This window comes from Mya arenaria, chromosome 12 (genome assembly GCF_026914265.1).
Source record: "Mya arenaria isolate MELC-2E11 chromosome 12, ASM2691426v1".
Taxonomy (NCBI): Eukaryota; Metazoa; Mollusca; class Bivalvia; order Myida; family Myidae; genus Mya; species Mya arenaria.
Window position 1 is genome coordinate 17,760,621 of NC_069133.1, and position 24,420 is coordinate 17,785,040.

General features: G+C 37.2%; 1 protein-coding gene across 6 annotated transcripts in view; it reads right to left on the minus strand.

Moving 5' to 3' along the window:
- LOC128211359 (huntingtin-like) overlaps positions 1 to 24,420 on the minus strand; it is a 69,555-nt gene that overhangs the window by 43,330 nt on the left and 1,805 nt on the right. For all 6 annotated transcript variants that reach the window (XM_052916066.1, XM_052916064.1, XM_052916065.1 and 3 more), the window contains exons 4-22: positions 22,644 to 22,764; positions 19,782 to 19,921; positions 19,294 to 19,432; positions 18,482 to 18,623; positions 17,925 to 18,106; positions 17,340 to 17,523; positions 15,982 to 16,662; positions 15,143 to 15,313; positions 14,160 to 14,356; positions 12,222 to 12,317; positions 10,964 to 11,064; positions 9,540 to 9,801; positions 7,595 to 7,749; positions 7,253 to 7,395; positions 4,646 to 4,784; positions 4,036 to 4,232; positions 3,312 to 3,433; positions 1,849 to 2,034; positions 129 to 328 (exon numbers count right to left, since the gene is read on the minus strand). In XM_052916066.1, the coding sequence (XP_052772026.1) occupies positions 129 to 328; positions 1,849 to 2,034; positions 3,312 to 3,433; positions 4,036 to 4,232; positions 4,646 to 4,784; positions 7,253 to 7,395; positions 7,595 to 7,749; positions 9,540 to 9,801; positions 10,964 to 11,064; positions 12,222 to 12,317; positions 14,160 to 14,356; positions 15,143 to 15,313; positions 15,982 to 16,662; positions 17,340 to 17,523; positions 17,925 to 18,106; positions 18,482 to 18,623; positions 19,294 to 19,432; positions 19,782 to 19,921; positions 22,644 to 22,764 (3,558 nt within the window). The remainder of the gene's footprint in view (positions 1 to 128; positions 329 to 1,848; positions 2,035 to 3,311; positions 3,434 to 4,035; positions 4,233 to 4,645; positions 4,785 to 7,252; positions 7,396 to 7,594; positions 7,750 to 9,539; positions 9,802 to 10,963; positions 11,065 to 12,221; positions 12,318 to 14,159; positions 14,357 to 15,142; positions 15,314 to 15,981; positions 16,663 to 17,339; positions 17,524 to 17,924; positions 18,107 to 18,481; positions 18,624 to 19,293; positions 19,433 to 19,781; positions 19,922 to 22,643; positions 22,765 to 24,420) is intronic.

A 24,420-nucleotide genomic window follows, 5' to 3' on the forward strand; every position in this document is an offset into this window, starting at 1 on the left:
AAATAAACTATGATACAATATCATCTTTATAGATTTAACAAAGTAGGTAGTTATCGTCGGCAGACATAATCCAACTGAGCATCCTGTCAATTTCTGCATAAAGCATACTTCTGTCCTATATGACTCACCCTGTGGTATCTTCATAGTCGGGACTGACTGCCTTAATGGTGGCAGCAGCCAGTGATTGCGTGAACTGGGAGTAGGGCCGCGTAAAAGTGCCCTGGTAGAGCCCATCCCGCCCACCTGGCCTGCTTGACCGCCCGCCCAGGAGCGCGGAATGCTGCTCCCACTGACTACACAGGTTTGTTCCGAATAGCGCCTTCAACAGCTGAAAACACAATACCGTCTTCTATATCTGGAAATTACCATAATGCCTTCTACAGATGGAAATCACAATAATGCTTTCAACAGCTGGAATACACTTTTATGCCTTCAACAGCTGAAATACACTTTTATGCCTTCAACAGCTGGAAAACACAATAATGCCTTCAACAGCTGGAAAACACAAAAAAATGCCTTGAACAGCTGGAAAACACAATAAAGCCTTCAACAGCTGTAAAAAAAAAAAAAAAAAGCCTTCAACAGCTGGAAAACACATTAATGCCTTCAACAGCTTGAAAAAACAATAACGCCTTTGACAGCTGAAAAACAGTGCATTCAACAGCTGGAAAACAGAAAAGTTAAGTTTGAACCATATATAATTTCCATTGTATACTGAATAAATATAAACTAGAAATTACTTTTTTGAAAAAGCGGTTGTTTGCCTATTGTGTGGTCGTAGCTGAGAAAAAATAAATGATGGACTTGAAATTTGTAATTTTGGACAGGAGACAAACCAACAGTGAAGTTTGGTTTATTCACCCGTACCAAACATCATGACTAGTAGATGACCCCTATTGATTTTGAGATCAGTAGTCAAAGGTCAAGGTTGCGTGACCTTGAGGTGAAGAAACGGTTACTAAAGAACGCTTGCTACCAGGATCTTATGCAGTAGATGTTCACTACTACCTTTACATCTACTGCATAAGATCCTGGGTGCAAGCGTTTTTTAGCAACCGTTTCTTCACCTCAAGGTCACGCAACCTTGACCTTTGACCTACTGATCTCAAAATCAATAGGGGTCATCTACTAGTCATGACCAACTAGCATACCAAGTATGAAGTTCCTGGGTGCAAGCGTTCTTTAGTTATTGAGCGGAAACCGTTTCTTCACCTCAAGGTCACGGTGACCTTGACCTTTGACCTTCTGATCTCAAAATCAATAGGAGTCATCTACTACTCATGACCAACTATCATACCAAGTATTAAGATCCTGGGTACAAGCCTTCTTAAGTTATTGAGCAGGAACCATTTTTAAGCTTAAGGTCACCGCCAACATATCCTTTTTTACCTGAAGGTAAACTTGACTTTTTACTTTTTGATCTCAAAATCAATAGGGGTCATCTAATAGTCATGAACAACTAGCATACCAAGTATGAAGTTCCTGGGTCTAAGCGTTCTATAGTTATTGAGCGGAAACGAAGTTTGACATACAGACTGACGGACAGTGTAAAAACAATATGTCTCCCCATGAATGGGGGAAACATAACTCTCCATGATTTGAAGCGAAATAGTTTATCCTATGATGTCATAATATATTATGGTCATCATGTTATAATGTAATAATAAGTTTAAAACTATAAGCTGTGAAATATGCAGCATATATTGACTGCAACATCATTATTTTCCCTGTCTATTGCCTCAGCCAATAAGGATTTTTTTCAATATGAAAGCATATTTCCCAGCTAATAAGTAAATAATTATATAATACTTTTAATCATACAATTTCCATCCAGCAACCAAATCCTACCTGCTGCACAGAGAGCACAGTATCAGTGGGCTCCAGCGTGATGGAGGACTTCAGGTACACGAGAAACTCCTCTGCATATTTCCCGATATCCGCAAGCGTGGCCACCTCCAGGATCTGGCAAAGCACTGTCAAGGTCGTCTTCAACAACAGGCAAAACTTGTCTGTGCTTGACAAGTCCAGAGAAATCTGTAGTAAACACAATAGCAGTCAGAAACATAGCTAGCAATACGGACTTAAAGCTGCACTCTCACAGACTGACCGTTTTGACAAGGGTATTTTACTTTTTGTCTTGGAATGAACCAAGTTTTTTGTTTATATCTGGAAACCAGTAATATAAAACTGGTGACAAAATATCAGATCACAGTTTTTAAAATTAATGTTTGAAAATCGAAGTTTTTTGGCTTTCAGAAAGCTTAATCCCTTTAAATCATCAAGAAAGGCTCAGCCTCAGCTTAGCGGAGTTGAAACTTGCTTTGTCGAAAACGTAGGGACCTTAGGAAAAACTTTGAGATAATAAATATTTGATATACTGTGAAATCATTAATGTTCGTGGGGCATTAATGTTCGTGGTTTTCGTGGGTTGGGTGATCCACGAATTCAAGATCCCACGAGATATAAACCCTTTATTCACTTTTTCAATTGCCTTGTTACGTACATACTACATACTCTAGTATATTATTTACAGAGGTCGCAGTATACAGTGTTAAAACCTGCCTCACTGTATAACTTACGATCATTATTCTGTTAATATATTATAACTGCCTTTAACAAATAATGAACCAAATCAATTTTATGCAGCAAATGACAGTTCTAAGCACATGTTTAAATGTGTGCTGTTAATGAAAATCTCCAAGTTTACAAGATGTGCGTGATGAGGGTCCATACTCGATTTTTTTTATTTAATGAAATAATTAATCGATTACTAGTACATTGAAGGTTACTAAGCACCGAAGGTGACAATATACGCACCTTTTCGGTGTTTTCACAGTTTGCAAAATTCTTAATTGGCATTCAATGGCTTCCCCTATCTGTATTTATGATCAGAGTACATCTTCTTTTATTACCTTTATTCCCAATTAAATCGATAAGTGACATGGGTATATGCACTAATTGGCATGTCGTACCACATTAGCGAGTGTCATAAACCGAGTGACGTAGAAGACGGAAATCACGGGCCAGCGCGTGGATATTATGCAGACGATCTAGGACGATCGCATCTTCGATTTTTTTTCAAAAATGAAAATCCACGAATTCAAGTACCCACGAAATTGTTTTTTTTCGGCAATCCACAAAATTTCATGCCCACGAACATTAATGATTTCACAGTAAGTGAAATACAAAAAAATGTATAACAAAACCAAGCACATTCGAAAAAAGTTTGTCATTTTCAGATCATCAAGATTACAGAGTTCAATTATTAAGTAAGTAATGACTGTATACCTAAATCTAACAGTCTGGTTTACCTTATAGTTGGAGAATGCTCCCTTCAAGGTTTCGTAGAACTTGACATAATGTGGCAGTGTGTAGAACGTCCCGAGTCCATCCTTCTTCCCTTTGTCCTTATCAGAATCCCTTTCTTTCTCAGCTGTAAAATAATTAATCCTTTTTGTTTATTATAAAATTCATCCATAAATGGCTGAATTAATAATGAGGCTTTGAAACATAACTCACCTATTATATTGTAAGCAGTCTATCAATCTACTAGTCTATCAATCAAGGTGCATGAATGAGATCTTCCCTTTAATAAATGGTAGTACAAGTTTCTACAGTTGCAGAATCTAACACCTAGGTTAACATTAAGTTCATTAATTATGCACATATATATAAATGTATAATTATCTCTCTTAAAGGGACTGTTAATCAACATTTATCATAAGCTCTCCCAAAACATGCAGGAATTTTTCAGGATTTTCGAAAACATGAATAGGATAGCAAGTAATAAAGTTGAAGAAATTTAAATTCTCGCCATGGAGTGCTCAAGAATGGTGCAGAAATTGGGACGTTTATGTGACAGAAATCTATATCGATTCCTGATTAAAATATTTCCATTTTTGCAAATTATCTCAAAATAAATACACACATGGTCAGCCATACATATTGCTCTTAGAGATAACATATTTAAGACTTCTCGCAGCATACTTAAGTTCAACAAAAGTGAATGTGTGAATGGATAAAATCTTGGCTCACCTTTTTGTGCAGGCTTTGGCATGCCTTTCCCATCCGAGCTCGGATTGCCTGGGGTCGAGCCCGTGTCTTTCTCCACCTTGTTTTTACGCTTGATGGGACTCAGGCTGGGGGCATTGGGCAGAGAGGGGAGGGCAGTCTTCATCTGGGGAGGGCCCGGGCTCTGTTCATCTATCACGTGGGAGAATGCATTCAGAACCCTGAAATACATAATCTACATGTTTGTCTAAGACTAAAATAAAACGAACAATATTTCTGCCAATTGCTGTAATATTCTAGTTAAAGAAGTTCCAATATATACAATACCATTCTTCCTAATCCCATTTGTCACAGGTGAGCGTCTCTTTAGCTAATACCAAACTGTTATTGGAAAATAACAGTAAAATTTCCTCAACAAATATCAGGTATAAAAAAACCCACAGTGACTTATAATAATGGAATACTACAGTATTAAGTGCTTGAATAGTTGAAAGGTAGAAATTTACATTTATTCAGTATACAATTTCATAATTTTATTGACTTAAATCAATGTAACACTCTATATAATACTCAACTCATAATTTCATTCAACATTAGTTGAACGTTTCAGAGAAATAAATCTTGTGTATCGTACCTGGCAACATGAGTGAGCAGATGGTCAATAAGAGGCACTAGCAGCCGATTGGCCAATGCAGGCCACACACCCTCTTCTGATTGGCTGTCTGGCTTGGTGTGTTCATGCTCCTGGCTACGAAGACTTCTATAAGCACTTCCTGTTAAACAGAAGAATCTAGGTAAATAAACTGATGCTTTCAACAAATGCCTGATTTAAAGGACACTTAATAATAATTTATTTCTCAAGTATATTTTAAATATGCATAATCTTCCATAAAATCTTTACAAAGTTAGCTAAATAATTATGAACAAGACGCCAATACGGCTACCCCGCATTAAAGCCGGATTTTTATTTGACGATGCAATTTTGCAAACAGAGGATTTGAGCTAGTGACCTAGTATTTTAGTATAACCATAAAGACCCATATTTATACTGTGTATGTATGTAAAGTAACCAAATGTCATGAAAATTGAAAAAAAAAATATATCAATATCCTGCAGGAAAAAACTGTAATTTATGCTTAAATTCTATTATACTTTAATGTGACTATGATATTCTGGAGAAAAAAATGTAAAAGTTTCTTAAAAATCTATTATACTTAAATGTTACTAAGGTGTCCTGGAGAAAAAAAAATGTAAAAGTTTCATGATTTAAAAAAAAAAAATATGACATCAGGAAAATATTTCCTAAGATTTGACCTAGTGACCTAGTTTTTGATCTGAGGTGACCCATATTCACAAATGTTTAAGACAACAAGTAGACAAACATTCTGAGCAAGTTTCATAAAGATTTGACAAAAATAAATGAATTTTTATGGCCATGGAATTCTTTCTCCTAAGGCAGTAACTCTGTAATTATCTGAAATAGAATTGCAATTCCTGTACACTGCACTCCCTCTCATTATGATCTATCACTGTATGAAGTTTTATTAAATTCCATCCAATAGTGTTCAAGTTATGCTCCATACAAGAAAAAGGTAACAAAGGGCAATAACTCTGTAATTGGCTGAAAAAGAATTGCGGTTCCTGTACATTACACTTCCTCTCATTATGATCTATCACTGTATGAAGTTTTATTAAATTCCATCCAATAGTGTTCAAGTTATGCTCCATACAAGAAAAAGGTAACAAAGGGCAGTAACTCTGTAATTAGCTGAAATAGAATTGTGGTTCCTGTACACTGCACTCCCTCTCATTATGATCTATCACTGTATGAAGTTTTATTAAATTCCATCTAATAGTTTTCAAGTTATGCTCCGGACAAGAAAAAGTAACAAAGGGCACTAACTATGTAATAAGCTGAAATAGAATTGCAGTTCCTGTACACTGCACTCCCTTTCATTATGATCTATCACTGTATGAAGTTTTATTAAATCCCATTCTATGTTATGCTCCGGACAAGAAAAAAGTAACAAAGGGCAGTAACTCTGTAATGAGCTGAAATAGAGTTATGGTTCTTGTGCACTTCACTTCTTTTCATTGTGCTTTACCATTGTATGAAGTTTTAATAAATTCCATCTAGTAGTTTGCAAGTTAATGTCTGGAAAAAAAATTTGACAGCAAAAAGAAAAACAAATAAAAGGGCAATAACACAGTAATTAATTTAAGTAGAGTTATGGTTCTTGAACAATGCACTTCCTCTCACAGTGCATTACCATTGTATGAAGTTCCAATGAATACCATCCAGTACTTTTCAAGTTATACTCTGGACAAAAAAAAGTAACAAGGGGCAATAACTCAGTAATAAGCAAGAATAGAGTTATGGTTATTGTACACTGCACTTCCTCTCATTATGCTCTACCATTGTATGAAGTTTGATTACCATTGGATAAAAACTCTTAATTTTATTACATAAAATGAAAACTTTAACGCAAAATTGTTAACGCCCGCCCGCCTAAAAGACGCCCAAACGCCCGCCAGTCCGCCCGCCCGCCCGGTTTTCGCCATTCTATAACCCATAATTTTTCGATGAAAAATCCGGCTAAAAACCTAAAGAATTATTTAATGATACATATCTGAACACAAATACAAACTGCTTCACTGCACCCAGTATGCTAATCTAAAAGCCCTCCTCAAAAATTGTTCATCAACTTCTACAATATTGGAAATACCAACACTTCAAAAACCTGCTCACACATGTGGAGGTAAGAAGGTGCTTGGCATACAAACCCTACTAACCTGCAATGTTGGTGAATGGCAAGGTCAAGAGTTAAGGCCAAAAAGGTCCGAAGAGCCAATACAGTGGGCATGCGGCCACATTCAAAACTGTTGGTTAGTACTTTTAGTTGTAGGCATACAAACACTATTAACCTGCAATGAGGTTGCAAGTCAGCTGGAGGGCATGTTGGTGGGTGGTGAGGTCAAGGGTCATGGCCGTTCAGGTCCACAGAGCCAATACAGTGGGCATGCCGCCACCTTCAAAACTGTTGGTTAATACTTTTAGTGCTTGGCATACAAACACTTCTAACCTGCAATGAGGTTGCCAGCTGCTGGAGTGCATGCTGGTGGGTGGTGATGTCAAGGGTCATAGAAGTGAAGGTCAACAGTGATAATACAGTGGGAAGGGGCCCGCCTTAAAAACCTATTAGTCAGTACTTTGAACTCTTGGCATATAATAACTACTAACCTGCTATGAGGTTACCAGCCAGCTGGAGGGCATGTTGGTGTGTGGCAAGGTCAAGGGTCACGGCAGTGGAAGTCAACAGGGCCAATACAGTGGGCAGCGGGCCACCTCCAGAACTGTTGGTCAGCTCCTCTAGGCTAAAAGTGCTGCAAAAGGCAGATTTCAAAGCAAAATTAATGAAGTGTTAAACTCAACAGAAAGGCAAATTTACCGATGACAAACTATGCTCATACACATTCATTTTAAATTTTAACTATGAAACATAACATGGTAATGAAGAAAAATATAATCTGTGTAATTAATGATGAAACAATGAATACCATCTTTTCATTAAACACACTATACCTGGAGGCACTGAGTGTTCTATTGGGTGGTCTTTTGTATCCTGTGGCTGTTTCCCTGGGCCAGAGGGGGGAGTGGACAGCGCAACCCCAGGCATGGGGGTACACAGAGGTCAGGTAGCGTTCAGACAGGGCACACAGGCACTGGATACAACCAGCCTTGCAGGAGATACAAACACATGATTAACACAATCATGTTATTGTGTTAAACTAGTACCATGGTCAATCTGTTATCTTAAAAAAGGTAATAGTACCATGTTCCATCTGAGGGCTATTCCAGTAAAACATATAACCCCCTGGGGGTAGGCAATTATTTAAATAGAATATGGGTGGATGTCTTTTTTTGCTAATTTGGACACCAAAAGGGTAAATTTGCTTCGGTTGGGGGATGGCAATAATTCAAAGTTGCCTCCCTCCCCTGGGGGTTATATGTTTAAATGGAATAGCCCTGATGTCTTTATCATGGGATTAGCATTGGGGTATTTCTGATGTCTTGAACAAAGGATGAAACGAACAAGTTCCATTTTCTTATCACCCATTATGATGATCAACAATGACCTTAAAAGCAAACCTTAACTTACGCTTCTTCAAATCAATCTTATTATACTTTGTATAACATCTATTTGACAAATCTTAAATTTTATTATACACTTTACCATGGTTTATAGAGATTTAACAGTGAAATCAATTTATTATGCCCCCTTTTGAAAAAAGTGGGGTATATTGTTTTGCACATGTCGGTCGGTCGGTCGGTCGGTCGGTCGGTCGGTCTGTCGGTCGGTCGGTCGGAATACCAAATGGTTTCCGATCAATAACTTGAGAACGCTTTGACCGAGGGACCTCATACTTGGTATGTGTATTGGTCATCACCAGCAGATGAACCCTATTGATTTTGAGGTCAGTGGGTCAAAGGTCAAGGTCAGTGTGACCTTTACATGAAAAACGGTTTCCGATCAATAACTTGAGAACGCTTTGACCCAGGAACCTCATACTTGGTAGGTGTATTGGTCATCACCAGCAGATGAACCCTATTGATTTTGAGGTCAGTGGGTCAAAGGTCAAGGTCAGTGTGACCTTTACATGAAAAACGGTTTCCGATCAATAACTTGAGAACGCTTTGACCCAGGGACCTCATACTTGGTAGGTGTATTGGTCATGACCAGCAGATGAACCCTATTGATTTTGAGGTCAGTGGGTCAAAGGTCAAGGTCAGTGTGACCTTAACATGAAAAACGGTTTCCGATCAATAACTTGAGAACGCTTTGACCCAGGGACCTCATACTAGGTAGGCTTATTGGTCATGACCAGCAGATGAACCCTATTGATTTTGAGGTCAGTGGGTCAAAGGTCAAGGTCAGTGTGACTGTAAGCTGAAAAAAGGTTTTCTGATTGTCCATATTTTATTTTCTTATATAGTAGACAGTAGAAATTTATATGTCACTAAATGCATGAGTTGAAGTATCAGTTTTCAGTGAACATCTAGTTTAATTATGCCCCCCTTCGAAGCAGAGGGGTTATATAATTGCTTTGCACATGTCGGTCGGTCTGTTGGAAGACCAAAGCTTGTCCGAGTGATAACTCAACAATTCCCGGACCTATGGTCATCAAACTTGACATGAAGATTAGGTATGACCAGTAGATGACCTGCCTCATATGCATCCAATGACAAATCAGCTGTCATTTCAGTCCATGCATATTTCATTCAATTGTCCAAATATTTCTGGCAACTTGGCGCTCAGGGGGCATAATGTTTGACAAACATCTCTTGTTTTCACTGTTTTGAATTTAACCTCGCACTCAGTTCCTAATCAAACGTCAGTGTGCACAGGGCTGGGACACAATTTCATCACGACATCATTTCCGAAATAACATTATGTGAGAATACAAATTTTCGAAAATCACTAGTTTGAAACAGATATTGAGAACATTATTACTGCTACTAAGCTTACCCTCTGGTGTTTTGTCTGTGCCATGTTTAGCTTTCTTAGTAAAGCTGTCACAATCCTAGAGAGGGCACTTTCCACGCTTGATTGCACAACCAGTCCAGGGGTCACATGATACTGACTGACCAATCCCTGCACACATGGCGGAGGCTGCAGACACCAGTCGTGCATTATGGGAGACAGAAAGTGGTTAACATTGTCCCTGGCAACCGCTATCACAGGATCCTGATGAGGATAGTCTACAGGGAAAAACAGCTGCTCCACCAGTCTAAAATATACATGAAACTCATAATAAGAGCCTCTTATGAACAAACATACCGGACCAATATGCAAATCCAGACGCTACTTCAACTTTTTGATTTGAGTGAATAAAATTTAAGGGGCAGTGGGATAAAGAGGGGGCAGGCAGGGATGATAATCAAGCAATTAATTTATAGTCGCCTAAATATTAATATGACAAAATAGTAAAATATCAATAAGTTCAGTTAAAGTTCTAATTTAGGATAACATAAGCTTAAAGAAATTACCTTACTATAAGTACATAGATTGAATAATTTCATTATATTAGTTTATACTAACTTTTTTTAGCTTGCTTGTGACGCAAGATATTTTCTCCCACCTCAGATAAGTAGATCCAATAATTTAACCATGCTAGAAATTCTTATCTTGCCCACGGGCGAAGATAAAATGCCGTATGGAACTCCTTTTATATGGTCACCACATTGTAGTTACCTCCCTTGTTGAAGACTGTTGTCTGTAGCATCATGGAAACCTTGTCTTGTGGCAATATTTAGAACGCTAATTAAATATTTCTCGCTTCAAATGTCACAATTAAACAGTTTTCACGCACCTTTCAAGAAATAATGCTTCACTCTCATTAGAACTATTTAAAGATCGATTTGACTATTAACATCATCTGAATCAGTACGCGCATATCCATGACAACCACGAATTATCGCATATTTATACGCAATTATTTTCACTAAGCACAAAAGAGTTCCATGAAAAATACATTTTTACCTAATTTTGTTTAACTGAGGTGGGAGAAAAAACATCTACCATAGCCGCTCATGTAAGATAGGTTCATCCCTACCCTCGCGCAGGGTGTTTTGCAGAAACTCGGTAAACCTCGTTTCCGCAAAACACCCTACGCCCCGGTCGGAATGAACCTATCTTACACTCTCGGCCATGGAAGATACTTATAATATAAATTATAATTGAGTCAGTTTTTGGATAGAAACCAGTAATGGTGTCCATTTTGAGAAGCCATGAGAAAGTACCCCTGATGGGGATCAAACCCACAGCCTCTTGTGTGTGAATCAAACACATGTACTACTAAATCACAATGATCCTCATTATAGCATATAATTATATATATATATATATATATATATATATATATATATATATTGATAAGCAAGTTAACATACTTGATGATGGTGTTGGCGGCCGCCCTGCGAACTCTTCCATCCTCATCCCAGACATAAACATATACCAGCTCTTCCAGAATGTGGTCCTGGAACCGAATACTCTGAAACATGGAAAGGCCACAATTAATGAACAATTTGCTTTGCTGTTTCCCAAACCACATTCTAAGGTATGGATAGATGGGTAGGTTTTTGTATTATTTTTTTGGTTGAAGCAATTTTTATTTTGTTCATTTTAATGCAGCATAGTGTTTAACTCATTTTAGATATTGTTGTCAGTCAGTCAGGAAAAGCCACAACAAATTATTAAGTGTGACCTCAACATGACTTAAACGTATATCTGAAAACTTAATGAATGTTTTCATCATGGATGTCATGCCAACAAATACATTGAAACATTTGGCTATTTGTTCAGAACTTTATTAAAGTTGACAATGTTGTTATCCTCATCATGTCAACTTTCAAATTGTTACTTCACTGAAAGTTCAGGGCTTTTTCTGCCCTTTTTGGAAAAAAGACCCTAGTCATTTTGGGAAATTTTGCGTCATGAAAATGCCGAAATTGGGAAATTTTACGGTTAAAAGAAAAAGCTGTCTAGTCTCCTGCGAATTAGGAAATGATTTAATATAAGTTTATTTCCCTTTAAAGACCCAAAATGGCTGAAATATCAATCCTTGGGTGTAAATATCTATTGCAATAAATGACAAATAATATTTCATACTGATCTCTGAATGTGATGAAAATCAATGATTTCTTAGGATGTTAAAAATGAACCAATACAGGTAAAAAGAATTTCTAAAAAAAAATTATTTTTTTTTATTGGGATTTTTTCTGAAGATTGGGAAAAATATCTTAGATTTTGCTTTGGGAATGACTCCGATAGTCGGACCTGTGGGTACTATAGAAAAAGCCCTGAAATAAAGGTGATACACTTGTGATCTCCTTTATTTGTTATAACATTTGAGACAACTGTTTCAATTGATCGTGTGTATTTTAAAATATGTGAGCACATCACCAAATATTTTACACTTAAATGTTAACAACCATGTCTTTAATCACATGTTTAACTTTAACAAAGTTCTGAACAACCAACCCAATGTTTCTTTATTCAATTATTCTCTGACAATCAGAAATGTTAAATATATAAATACATGAAACACATTTTTACCAATCGAATAAGGTCAAATAATAAATGTTAATATTAAGAGATTTTTCATAGAAAACAAGCATTAAGCATTGCCTCTTACTACCGCTGCCTTACCCCGAGGTAAGCCTGCTGACTGGGGGGACCGTGCGTTGACTCAAGGTGTCGGACCACCTTGAAATCCAAACCCTGTACAAGCTCCAGAACTTCCACCTGTAACAATCACCGCACACTTAATAGAGGGGACAACACTAACAAGAGGCACATCAGTGCCTGTGCTCCACTGGCCAAAAGGTTCAAGCAAAGACCACCTAACGAACATTTTCGTCAAGTTTCATAGAAATACAATCATCAATTTTTGAGGAGTTATTTAAAAAAAATTTTTACTTTAATAGCTCTGGCTGCCATGTTGTGCAGTGGACCGAAATGATTTGGGCAATTTGAGTAAAGGACCACCAAACAAACATTTCTGTCAAGTTTTATCGAAAAAAGGTCATCGGTTTCGACGACAAGTCATATAAAGTTTTTTTTATTTTTTAGCTCTGGCAGCCATGGTGTGCAGTGGACTGGAACCATTTAACAAATTTTGGTTAAGGACCACCCAAGGAACAATTCTGTCAAGTTTCATCAAAATCTGCCTATCCGTTTCAGAGGAGATGTCGTTTAAAGATTTTGCTATTTTTAGCTGTGGCGGCCATATTGTGCAATGGACCAGAACCATTTGAGCAATTTTAATAAAGGACCACCCAAGGAACATTACTGTCAAGTTTCATCAAAATCTGCCGAACCGTTTCAGAGGAGATGTCGTTTAAAGATTTTGCTATTTTTAGCTCTGGCGGCCATATTGTGCAATGGACCGGAACCATTTGAGCAATTTTGGTAAAGGACCATCCAAGGAACATTTCTGTTAAGTTTCATCAAAATCTGATCATCGGTTTCTGAGATGTTCTTTAAAGGTTTTTCTATTTTTTTGCCCTGGCAGCCATGTTGTGCAGCGGACCGGAACCATTTGAGCAATTTTGGTTAAGGACCACCCAAGGAACAATTCTGTCAAGTTTCATCAAAATCTGCCTATCCGTTTCAGAGGAGATGTCGTTTAAAGATTTTGCTATTTTTAGCTGTGGCGGCCAAATTGTGCAATGGACCAGAACCATTTGAGCAATTTTAATAAAGGACCACCCAAGGAACATTACTGTCAAGTTTCATCAAAATCTGACGAACCGTTTCAGAGGAGATGTCGTTTAAAGATTTTGCTATTTTTAGCTCTGGCGGCCATATTGTGCAATGGACCGGAACCATTTGAGCAATTTTGGTAAAGGACCACCAAAGGAACATTCCTGTGAAGTTTTGTCAAAATCCGCTTATCAGTTTCAGAGGAGATGTCGTTTAAAGTAAAAGTTTACGCACGCACGCACGCACGCACGCACGCACTCACGACGGACAATCTGTGACGACATAAGCTCCATGGCCTTCAGCCAGTGGAGCTAAAAAATACAAGGCCATAATGATATACAGATACATTCTGAAAAGGAAACGTTCACAATTCTCAATGGCATAAATAACACTTTTCAAATTTTAAAAAGCTGATAACTTTAGATTAAGTTTTATCATTGTTACAAGCATTGCTCACATTCCACATTTCTGTTTATTTTCTCAATTTATGACCCTTTCAAACGTGTAGAAGTCCCTTTAAATGGACATTCATTTACTCACTACCACACAGGAATATGTAGATTCATTTATTTTCATTAAAATCCAATTTCAGTGTGCAGGTACCTAAAACCAGACTTCCCAAGTACTGTATCAACTGCTTTAGTACAGTGTCATTTGTTTTAAGCACTGTGATGACTGTTTTTAATACTGTGTCAACTGGTTTAGTACTCTGACAACTGTGTTTAGAATGGTGTGTTATTTGTGTTTTATCTGTGAGTATCATATCAATTTTGTTAACAAAATCATGTATATGTTTTTCCCAGTTTAATTGGTGTCAGCACATTTAAAAAAAGTGCAATTCTAATACAAACTACAACAGTAACAATCATAACATAACCTGACCTTGACAAGCCAGTAGGAGTTGTCCTTGACCTGCAGCAGTTTGAGGAGACCCTTGATGGCGGCATCACCATGGTAACTGTGAAGAAGCTGGGGCAGGATGGTGCCCAGCGCTGACACAGCAAGCCGGGCGGCTACAGAGGAACAATCCTCTGTGATACACAACAGGGGCTCCATAAGACTCTCCAAGGACCAAACACCTGCAAAGGAATGTTACCTTTTACAAACATGGTGATGATGGTGGTATTCTGCAATTACTGGTAAATTAAGCGTGAAAAAAATGGGTTATATCTACTTCTTATCTTAATGTCACTTATGCATCAATCAATATTTTGCCTCACCAGGCATACCCAGGGTATTTAGAAAAATATGCAAACTTTGTTGTCTAAATCCAAACCTTAAAGCAGGGAAATTTGTCAAAACCCTTTGAGTGAATGTACCAGGTATTTAAAAAATTTTTTTTAAAAACTAAAGCTTTGTCAGCGAAACACAAGCAATGTTGAGCTGCTAAATAGAAATGATTAAACTGTTTTGTGAAAGGTTGTTGACTAAATTATCAAAGTGTTTTGTTATCAATATGGACCTCATATTGTTTTATTGGAAATTTTCTTTGGCTGGGAATGTAATTGGTTATGCATATCAGGGATGTCAAACAAAGGAAAATATAAGAAAATTTGACCAGTATCTCAAATTTGTCCCTGACTGTTGACCCACCAATATGAGTTGAAACACCAGCTTTTCATGGTGAACATTTAAAATTCCATAGTGCATAGCCAAGCTACAGCACAGACAAGCCAAAATACAAGGAATTTTTACCATCAACCTTTCAGTGTGACTTTGACATTAGATAAACTGACAGATAAGATAAGGGAATCAACAAAGGTACCCGCTAATCCCAAAGTAATTTTTACACAAGTTAATAAAATAGCTTATTTTTTAATTAAATGTATAGTTTTAACCTTAGAAATCACAATTTGACAACTAACCCAGTGACGGGACATTCCTTGCCTGCACCCACTTGTTGAAGTTCCCTCTTCCCTCTGTGAGGGCCGCAGACAGGAAGTTGCCGATGATCTGGCTGGTCACGCCTTTCAGTTGGGGGTCGGGGTGGCCTGCATACAGCAGCACATCCTGGATAGAAGCCCCTGGGTTGGGCTCTGTAATAAACACTGTTTTAGCACTATGAATTAAAAAAAGGTTAGGAATTGTGTTAAATTGAAGTAAGTTGAAGAAGTTTCAACTGCTAAATATGTATATATTTATAATCATATTAATAGTCTTAATTAAAACAAAAGAAATATGTGACAAATGTGTCTCCATGACAAAAGGGTGCTACAAAAGAAAAGACAGGGTGCCAGCGGCGCATCCAGGAATTGACATTATAGGGGGTGTAACTTATGGGCACAACCTTTTGACATTGGCCCCTCCCTCAGAATCAAATTTTAAATAGTTTAAAATGTTGGCAGGGGGGTTTAAGATACTCCCTCAAGAAAATTTAAACAATTTCTTGTCCGAGATGGTGCATATTTTATTACTTTTTTTCTCTGATATTAACAAAAAGTAAACCTGGACAATTTAAAAGCCCCTCCCCTTGGATCCACTTGTGGGTGCAGCACCACAGGCATTCCATAATTCTCTAGCTAAAACCCTAAATTGGGACCGCAGTACTATTTTCAGTAACAAGGAAATGACGTCATATTGTTTGCATGTATTAAATTTTCTATAAGAACCATTTTCTTGTTGCTGTTCATATAAAAATGAACAACAGAAATACAATATCACTCAGTCATTTTGAATCTTGATAATTAAAGAAAAGAATATCTACCTTTATCACCTCCTATTGTCAGTTTTTCGAGAAAGAGAGTCGGGTATATTTTCACAGCACTTGCCACGCAGCCCATGGCTAGATTCTTGAGGCTAACCCTAACATTTCTGTCCGGCATTAGCTCCCCTTTCCTTCCTGTCATTAGAAACCTTCCGCACACCATTCGAACACAGTAGAGTATCGGCAAACCTTCCGTAGGAGAACCAATGTTTTCTAGTATATCTTTATTGTTTATTTCAACAGTAGATGAAGTTGAAGATTCGGACTCAGGTGCCTCTATTTCTGGGTTACCATTCATATCCTGTCCTACTATTTCACTTGCTCCTTCTGCTCCATGAGTTGGACTCAAGCTTTTAATGCTTAACAAGGTTTCTTGGCTTCCTGCTCTTGCTTTCGAAAGATCTGACCTTTCTGAAGCATCATCATTAATGTCTCCAATTTCTACACTGGAATATTCTGAATCACAAGTCATCACTAAGCCCATGTCTGATTCCTTTACATTTTCTTTTAAGCTCTCTGTGTTTCTTTGGGTTAATTGCTGCTCTCCTGTCACTGATTGGTCAAGATCTTCTGTCAAGGCCTCTGATTGGCCTTTTATGTCACATGACTCTGATTCTTCATCCAATCCAGCGTCTTCTGATGCCACAGACAACTGACTGGTAGAGGGAATCCCTGCCAACACTGGAAAACAGAAAAATATCATGTTGCAAAGATATGATTTTATGTCAATAATGTAACCTTGTATTTATAACTCTACAATGTTTGCCTGTTTGGTGCAGTTTCTGACTCAACTGGAAGACAAATTAGTGTAATCTGTTTACAACAAAGTGCTTTAAGACTCAGTATTTACATTCATTTAGTCCTTAGTATAGATAAAGCTTGACCTGATGTTCATATTGTATATTAATAAACAGGACATCATCGCTTATTTCAATATTTTGCTCTGATTGGACTAATGTGATTTCATTTAACCAATTATATACAACGTTACAAAAATCAGCTATTCTTTTATTCAAACATATATTGTCAGTTACATTTCTTTTAGAACAAATACTTAATTGTTACTGCTCATTTTAAATCATCATGAATATTTTTTTAAATGTAAATATGAGTAGTGATTACATTTTTTCATGTGTTTATGCTGTATGAATGCAGTAGGTTAAGCGAACAAAAGTGCACGAAGCTCAAGCGTTCATACAGCATAAACGCAAGAAAAAATGAGATCAATTATTTATTAGATAACAAAATCTACCAAAACTTAATATTTCCACTGTTCTTACGCTGTGTTTAAACTACAAACAACACCTACAAAATGTCCCATCTTCAGTTTCCATAATAAACACTTCCAGAATACATACCATCAATATGAAGACCTTTAATATCCTTTTTGTATATAAAAGTTTCTCTGATCCCTCCATCAGTCATCAGGATGGGCCTCAGCTGGGCAGGCGGGGTTCTCAGAAGCTGTTGCAAGGCCTCGAGACAGGAAGTTACCACATTGTGATCCGGGTGGCTTAGGTGGTGCACGAGCAGTTGGTACACCTGGATCAAACAAAACAAATTCACACAATAGTTTTATAGCCAGGATTGACCTCAACTGGACAGGCAGGTTTCTCTTGAGTTGCTGCAGGGCCTCCAGACAGGAATTGACCACATTGCGATCTGGGTGGCATAACTGGTGAACAAGCAGTTGGTTCATCTGGATCATACAACACATTCTTTGATAGTTTTCCAGCTGAATTCATCAATGAGTCGAGACTGAACATTTGAATAAAATTAAATAAAAAATAATTTATTTGTTCTTAATTTCATGCCCTAATTAATTAGTGATTTAAATCTACTTCAAGGCATTTGTCATGATTGTGTCTAGTAAAGCCCCCTGAATGTTGTACTTACATAATGCTCCCACAAACTTGAGAGAACATATGAACACAAAGACTTACTATGACAAGTTGGTTAGTAGTGACAGTCTCCAATTTTTTGTGCTTGGTCTCCCCGAAGCTGCCTCTCATTCCAAGCCCTTCCTCTCCATGCTCCATCAACAGCGGCATTAGGTTTCTCACACACATAATGGCTCCCACCAGCTGTAGATTGTTCACCTCACTGTCCACTGGCAGCACCAGCTCTGTAAAATGACCAGTGGTCCATTATGAAAACAACTACAACTGAAATGACCAGTGGTCAGTTGACAACTGGCACAAGGTTTCTCATCAAACACAGCTGTAAATAGTTCACCTCACTGATCACTGACAGAACCAGCTCTGTAAAATGACCAATGTTTGGTTATGAAAATCCTTTCCTTTGGTGTTTTATTTTTTTTAAACTGAAGTTTCCATATTTTTATTTCAGAATATACATTTTCACCACTGAAATAAAACAGTTAAGGAAATTGTTCAATTTAAGAGAAGTTACAATTTCAACTTAAAACGCTTCTGTGATATGGCCCCAGTACATTGGGGCATATACAGTAATAAAAGCCAGTATTTATTATTCAACCCACCAAGCAGTGAGTCCAGGAGAAACTTGATGAAGGTCGGGGGACTTCGGGAATACTGGCAAATCAGGGTCAGGCATGTGGCTGCTGCACGCCGACATGACGCCATCTTGGATTTCAAGTTCGGCAGGAATGCTTTAATCAACACCTGTGAATGATGACATTACAATTATTACCATGTTGTAATAAGGTTAGGTCTGAAACTTGCATGAATATCTCATGCGCTCTGTGCTATACCTAATCAAACCCCTATAACATTAGAATTTTAGCCAGGTTTAAAAAGAACAGGCTGCCTCAGAAAAGGGACAAGGTTAAGGGAAAAAAGGCACATTGTAACAGACTGTGTTTTTTTGTAGTGATTTTAGTGTTCAACTGCCATATGTTAAGTTAATTATGTATTTATCAACTAATAATCGTATCGTAATCAAACAAAAATATTTGACAGTCTGAAGCAATTAATTTTACATGCATGCGGACAGAAGGGTGCCACCAAAAAAGGACAGGGTGCAGCACCCTTCCATAATATTTAAGCTAACCCTAAAGATGTATGTACTGCAGAAACGTAAGAGTGGTTTGATGGCATTATGTTCGCTAACATTGTATAAGCCCATTAAAATACAGACTTGTTTATTAATTTTCTTTTCTACACAGGAACAATTTCAAAATTATCAAACTAACCATGCTCATGAAAAAAATTATACAACATCTACATGTAGTTTCCTACAGAACTGTAAGAAATCCTATAACATATTATCTACACCATAACAAGATAGCTTTCATCCAAACCTGAATAAATTATTCTCAAATTTTTATCCTACCTTAACTTCAGTGTCAGTTGCAAATCCCATGAGTGCGGGGCAGATTTTCGCCATGACGACAAGCAACATTTCCTGTATTCCCTCATCCTCTCGCCGGCAGATTTTGGTCAGGCACGGAAGTAGGTTCACTATGTATGGCCTGAAACATGTTCAGTCAGTTCGATAATATGAAATACATACACTAACTAAGGATTATACTAAAGTTTGCTTAAAACTACATGTACATGTCTGATGCATTTGTAATCATCGCAACATAAACCTAATCATCAGACTTGCATACTACAGCCACAGTCTTTAAGAAAACTAGCCACCATTGACTGACATTCTGTTAATTCTAAAAGATAATGTCATTTATTATTGTTACTAGTTTTGCTATCGCATTGTATATAAGACTAATTTTGAAAGGAAATTTTTTTCGTGACTTGTTAGTTCTTTCAAATTTGGCAATATTTAAAATCTGTAGCCACTTAATACAGGTTTCACTGTACCTGCATTTCTGAGGACGTATGAGGTGTGCCATCTCAGCAAACCTCCAGAGCGCAGCCCGCAGACAACGCGCCGATCCGTTTTTCTTGATCTCCTTATACAGCTCCACCTGTAGACGACCTAGATTCGTCTCAAGCAATGTCTGTAATAGAACATAGTAGCATGCTACATTGTAAAAACCTTACAAAGTTATGACCTAGATTCATCTCAAGTAACATCTTAACAGAACATAGAAGCATGCTACATAGAAACACCCCACAAAGTTATGACCTTGATTTGTCTTAACCCTTTAGCACATAGACAAGTGGCCAGATTACACCTCCCAGTCAATAGCCATCTTACTGATAAGCAGTCCTTATCTGTATAGGTACTTTTCAGGATATTCGTAAATGAGCAAATGAATACAGCAGTATGACCTTAAAATCAATATTACTCCAAATAATTGTTTCCAAATCTTTTTTATGTGAATACATTTTTTATAGGTAATTAATTTATCTAATAAATGGTGTCAATGATGAAATATAAAATTCCTTTATTTCATCTGTGAATGCATTTCCAAGATGGAATTATAACATTTCTTTGAAATGTCATAATTGCATTTAATCAAAGGGTAATAATATGCTGGGATCGATCTAAATTTTATTACCCCTATCATAAAAAAGACACATCTGGATTAAAAAGCCGACAATTGATGTTCTTGTTTATAATACACAGAAATGTGGCAGGAATATCCGGTGTCATCCAGCTGAGAGATCCAGTCCAGAGTGTCTGTTTAACTTTATTACCCCCTCATAAAATTCTTTACAAAAAGAAAGCCGATAAATGTTTTCCAAGTAATGAATAAAAAGATCTAAATCATCAAACGCTTGCACAAATGTTGTATACTTGACCTATTTTACGACCAGAACCATGCTGGCCATCGATTAGCTCAGCAGAAAATTTACTCATCATTTTCTCAGCTACTTATTGTTTCTATTGTTTGTAACACAAAATATTATCTACAAATAATTATTATCTTTATTGATTTCAATGGTAAATTAAACTGACATAATAATTTCATTGATTTACGCATCAATGTTTTGGGGGAAATTCCATACTGTACAGTACTGCCATTCCTCGAGGTTTTATTACGTCACAGTAGGATCTCACACCTGTGATTGGCAGTATAAATAATGACCTTCAAGTTTTAGCAGACAACATTTTTGAGGGAAAATCAATACACAAAAGGTTAATCTTCAGCTTTATAAACATCCGGGATATTGTTTACAAAAAGAAAGATGCAATATTGAAGTATTGAAATGACCCTATTGAAATATGCGGGAGATGCGTTTACATCCAGTAGTGTATAGGGTCGGCCAGATGCGTTTACATCTGCTAATGAGCTATGTCGGCCTATCTCGTATACATGCGCTACAGGGTTAAGCAATATCTTAAGGGAATATAGTAGCGTGCAACATTGTATAAAAACCTTACAAAATTAAGACCCAGATTTTTTAGGGCCAAAGGGCACAGACACTGGTAAGAGCTACCCTGGTTCTTTAATGCGCACCAGTGAATTACACTGTCACAAGGGACCATACATGTGATAACGTCCCGGACGTCCGGGATTGTCCCGGAAATAGTATCTCTGTCACGGAGTCACGGAGGGTGCATGTTTGTCCCGGAAAGTCATAAAAAAAAACGAAAAAAAAAAAATATCTCGGAATCGGAATCGATTATCTTAATTTTACCAATGTAAGTCAGCTATTTTGCCTGTCCGGGACACTGGTCGTAAAACACAGGACATGTTGACACTAATCCGTTAATTGGTACGTGTGTCGTCGAGGTCATCGTCAATCACCCGATAATTGATCTATCGGCCTATTGTTGTGCTTAACGAGTGGGGGAGGGTTCTTGTATACAAATTCATTGTTTGCATATGGATTTGTTTGGTCTTATGAATGATAGCTTTTAATTGATGAATTGATATTTTTCACACATTTTACCAACAAACGAGCATGAAGGTAAGTTCAAAGAAAGTGACAAAATGAGTAAAAAAAACAAAATTAAAACACGGAAAACATCCCATATTCCTTTCAAATTTCAAAGCCGATACGTCGTTATACTTTAAACAACTTACGCGTCCATAAGGAATTTTAGTGTTTTGACCTTTTTTCCGAACTATCGTGTGTATTTTTACGCCAAAATAAAACTGACGATATGGGGTTTACAGGTGATTATATAGAGTGCTTTAATCACGTGACCATGGTAAGTCACGTGATCGCTTTATACAGCCGATTGTTGACACGTCTCTATCAAAATTATATGCATCTCCAAACGGAAAAAAAGCTCATCGACTGGAAAATCTTCTTTATCGTCTGGAAAATATTGTGTGTCATAAATTGCAAACGTTTTAAATGTGATAAAAAAATAAATATTTTGTAACGCATGTTCTCAAAAGCGCGGGAAAACAGGTGCCCGTATAGTTGTTTATTTCCTGTTTTGATGAAACCGAAAGTAGACTGCATATCCTCCTGGTTAGCACTTCATTTAAAGCCTGGGAAAACATCTGGTGTTTTTATTTTTTCAAGAAAATGCAGAAAAAAACAACCATGTCAAGTAAAAAATACGTCTTGGCAGTCAAAATAGGTACATTTTCCCGACGTTAAAAACGACTACAATAGCCCCAGATATGCTATAGAATGCACCACAGACGTTCCCCATTTAAAAAATTTCCGGGGGGAATGCCCCCAGACCCCCCTAGTGTGCGTTGACATTACGACGAGTGTCCCGGAATCGACCCAAGAAATTATCACATGTATGCAAGGGACACTCTTTTATATCCCTCCCAGAAGACAGACTAAAACTGAACACATAATACAAACCTTGATAGTCCTGTTGAGACACTCGTCAGCCACCATTCTTATATCAGACTCCTGATCATCACAGAGGTTCAGGAATGTTTCCATGGAAATACCAAGGAACTTGGGGAAGTCCTGAACTGACCTGTACAAATTTTAGAAAACATTAGTTTTGAAATGCAGTTCGAAATCAAATTTGAGCAACGAAAAAATTTGGTCAAGTAATTTCAATAATTTTTCAGATATGTAGTCAAAGGCAAAATTTCATAAAAACATTCTGATTTAAGTGGTATCAAAGTATAACGAATAAGGTATAACCATAACAAAGCAATAATCGATTCCAGGATTATGCAGGATTATGCAAACGATCATTGCCAACATAAGTCTTAAACAATTTATTTTCAACAATTGCCAAATTATTGTTTTATCCCTAGAAGTGATGTTTCAATAAAAAAAAACACGACATTTTATTTGATCAATGTATCTTGCCGAATATTATCAATTTCCTTTTACTATAGTTCTGACTATACCACTCAAGTGTAAAAATGCATGCTTCATACTTTGTACAAATAATCTAAGATTATTTGTACAAAGTATGAAGCATGCATTTTTCCAAATCAACAATTTTTAATTAAAATGGCGAGTATCGTCAGTACAATAGGCCTACAATTAACAATTTTTTTTAAAGATTTGTGCTTGACAACTTTGTTCACCATCCCTTCACATTTTCTATTGCAATTACGAACTTTCATGATTGAATGAACGAGTTCTCAATGAATATTCTGATTGGCTGACATTCAATAGCCCCGCCTCCGGACGATGTTTCTGTATTTGGCTCTTCCTAATTATTGGATTAGAAGATGACCGATTATGAATACACAGGTCGTCTGCTCACTGCACAAACACACACTTAGCTGTCATATGACTTGGACAAGGCACATGGGAAGTTGAAAGGGCATTACGGCATATTTTAAGCAGACAATGGGGGCATGGTGACACCTAGCGGGAACACTATTATCATAAGTATTACGTAATTTGTCTAAATTATAACAGCGGATTAAGGGCTGCTGCTCTTTCATAATGATTTCAATAGTAAAAAGGGCACTAACAGAATAATTGGCCCTAATAGAGTATTTGTGAAAAGGGCACTACTCAAAAAGGGGGCAGGGCGGTAAGAGAAGGAGCACCGGCGTTGCGCCATTGAAAAACGGGCTAGCTGGAGCACTGATCTTGGTATTTGATATCAGGTAATGATGTGTTCTGTGTGATTCCCATGACAAACACACTTACAAGTTCTATTTGAACTCATGTCGCTGTGGAAATCTATCTCACAATCTATCTCAAGATTGAGAATAGTTCAGAATGGAATAAGGAGGCTCTGGTGTCCATATACTACATAGGATGTCACTCGGTTTATTATTCAGGGGTTTCTTACGCCGGTTTGTTTGTTTTCTCAGGACAGCAAGATAGGTTTTCATACTAGGGGTTGACGCTTAGCATAATACAAATTTGGTATGGCCTAATGGTTTTGATGCAAATGTCTGAGCGAAAAAGTAACCTTTACAACTGTACACTAGTCTGAATTTAAAATCTCTCAATCGTGATTTCAGGATTAATTCCTAACTTAAGAATCCCTGCAGGGCTTGAATTTAAACTTTTTTCCTACTTGCAATTTTTTGCTAGTGGGTAAATTTTCAACTCACATTTTCAAACAGTTACTTGCTTTTTTCTAAAGTACTAAATTTGGTTAAGTAAGCATTATATGCCGAATAACACATGACAAAATTCTTTTAATCAATAG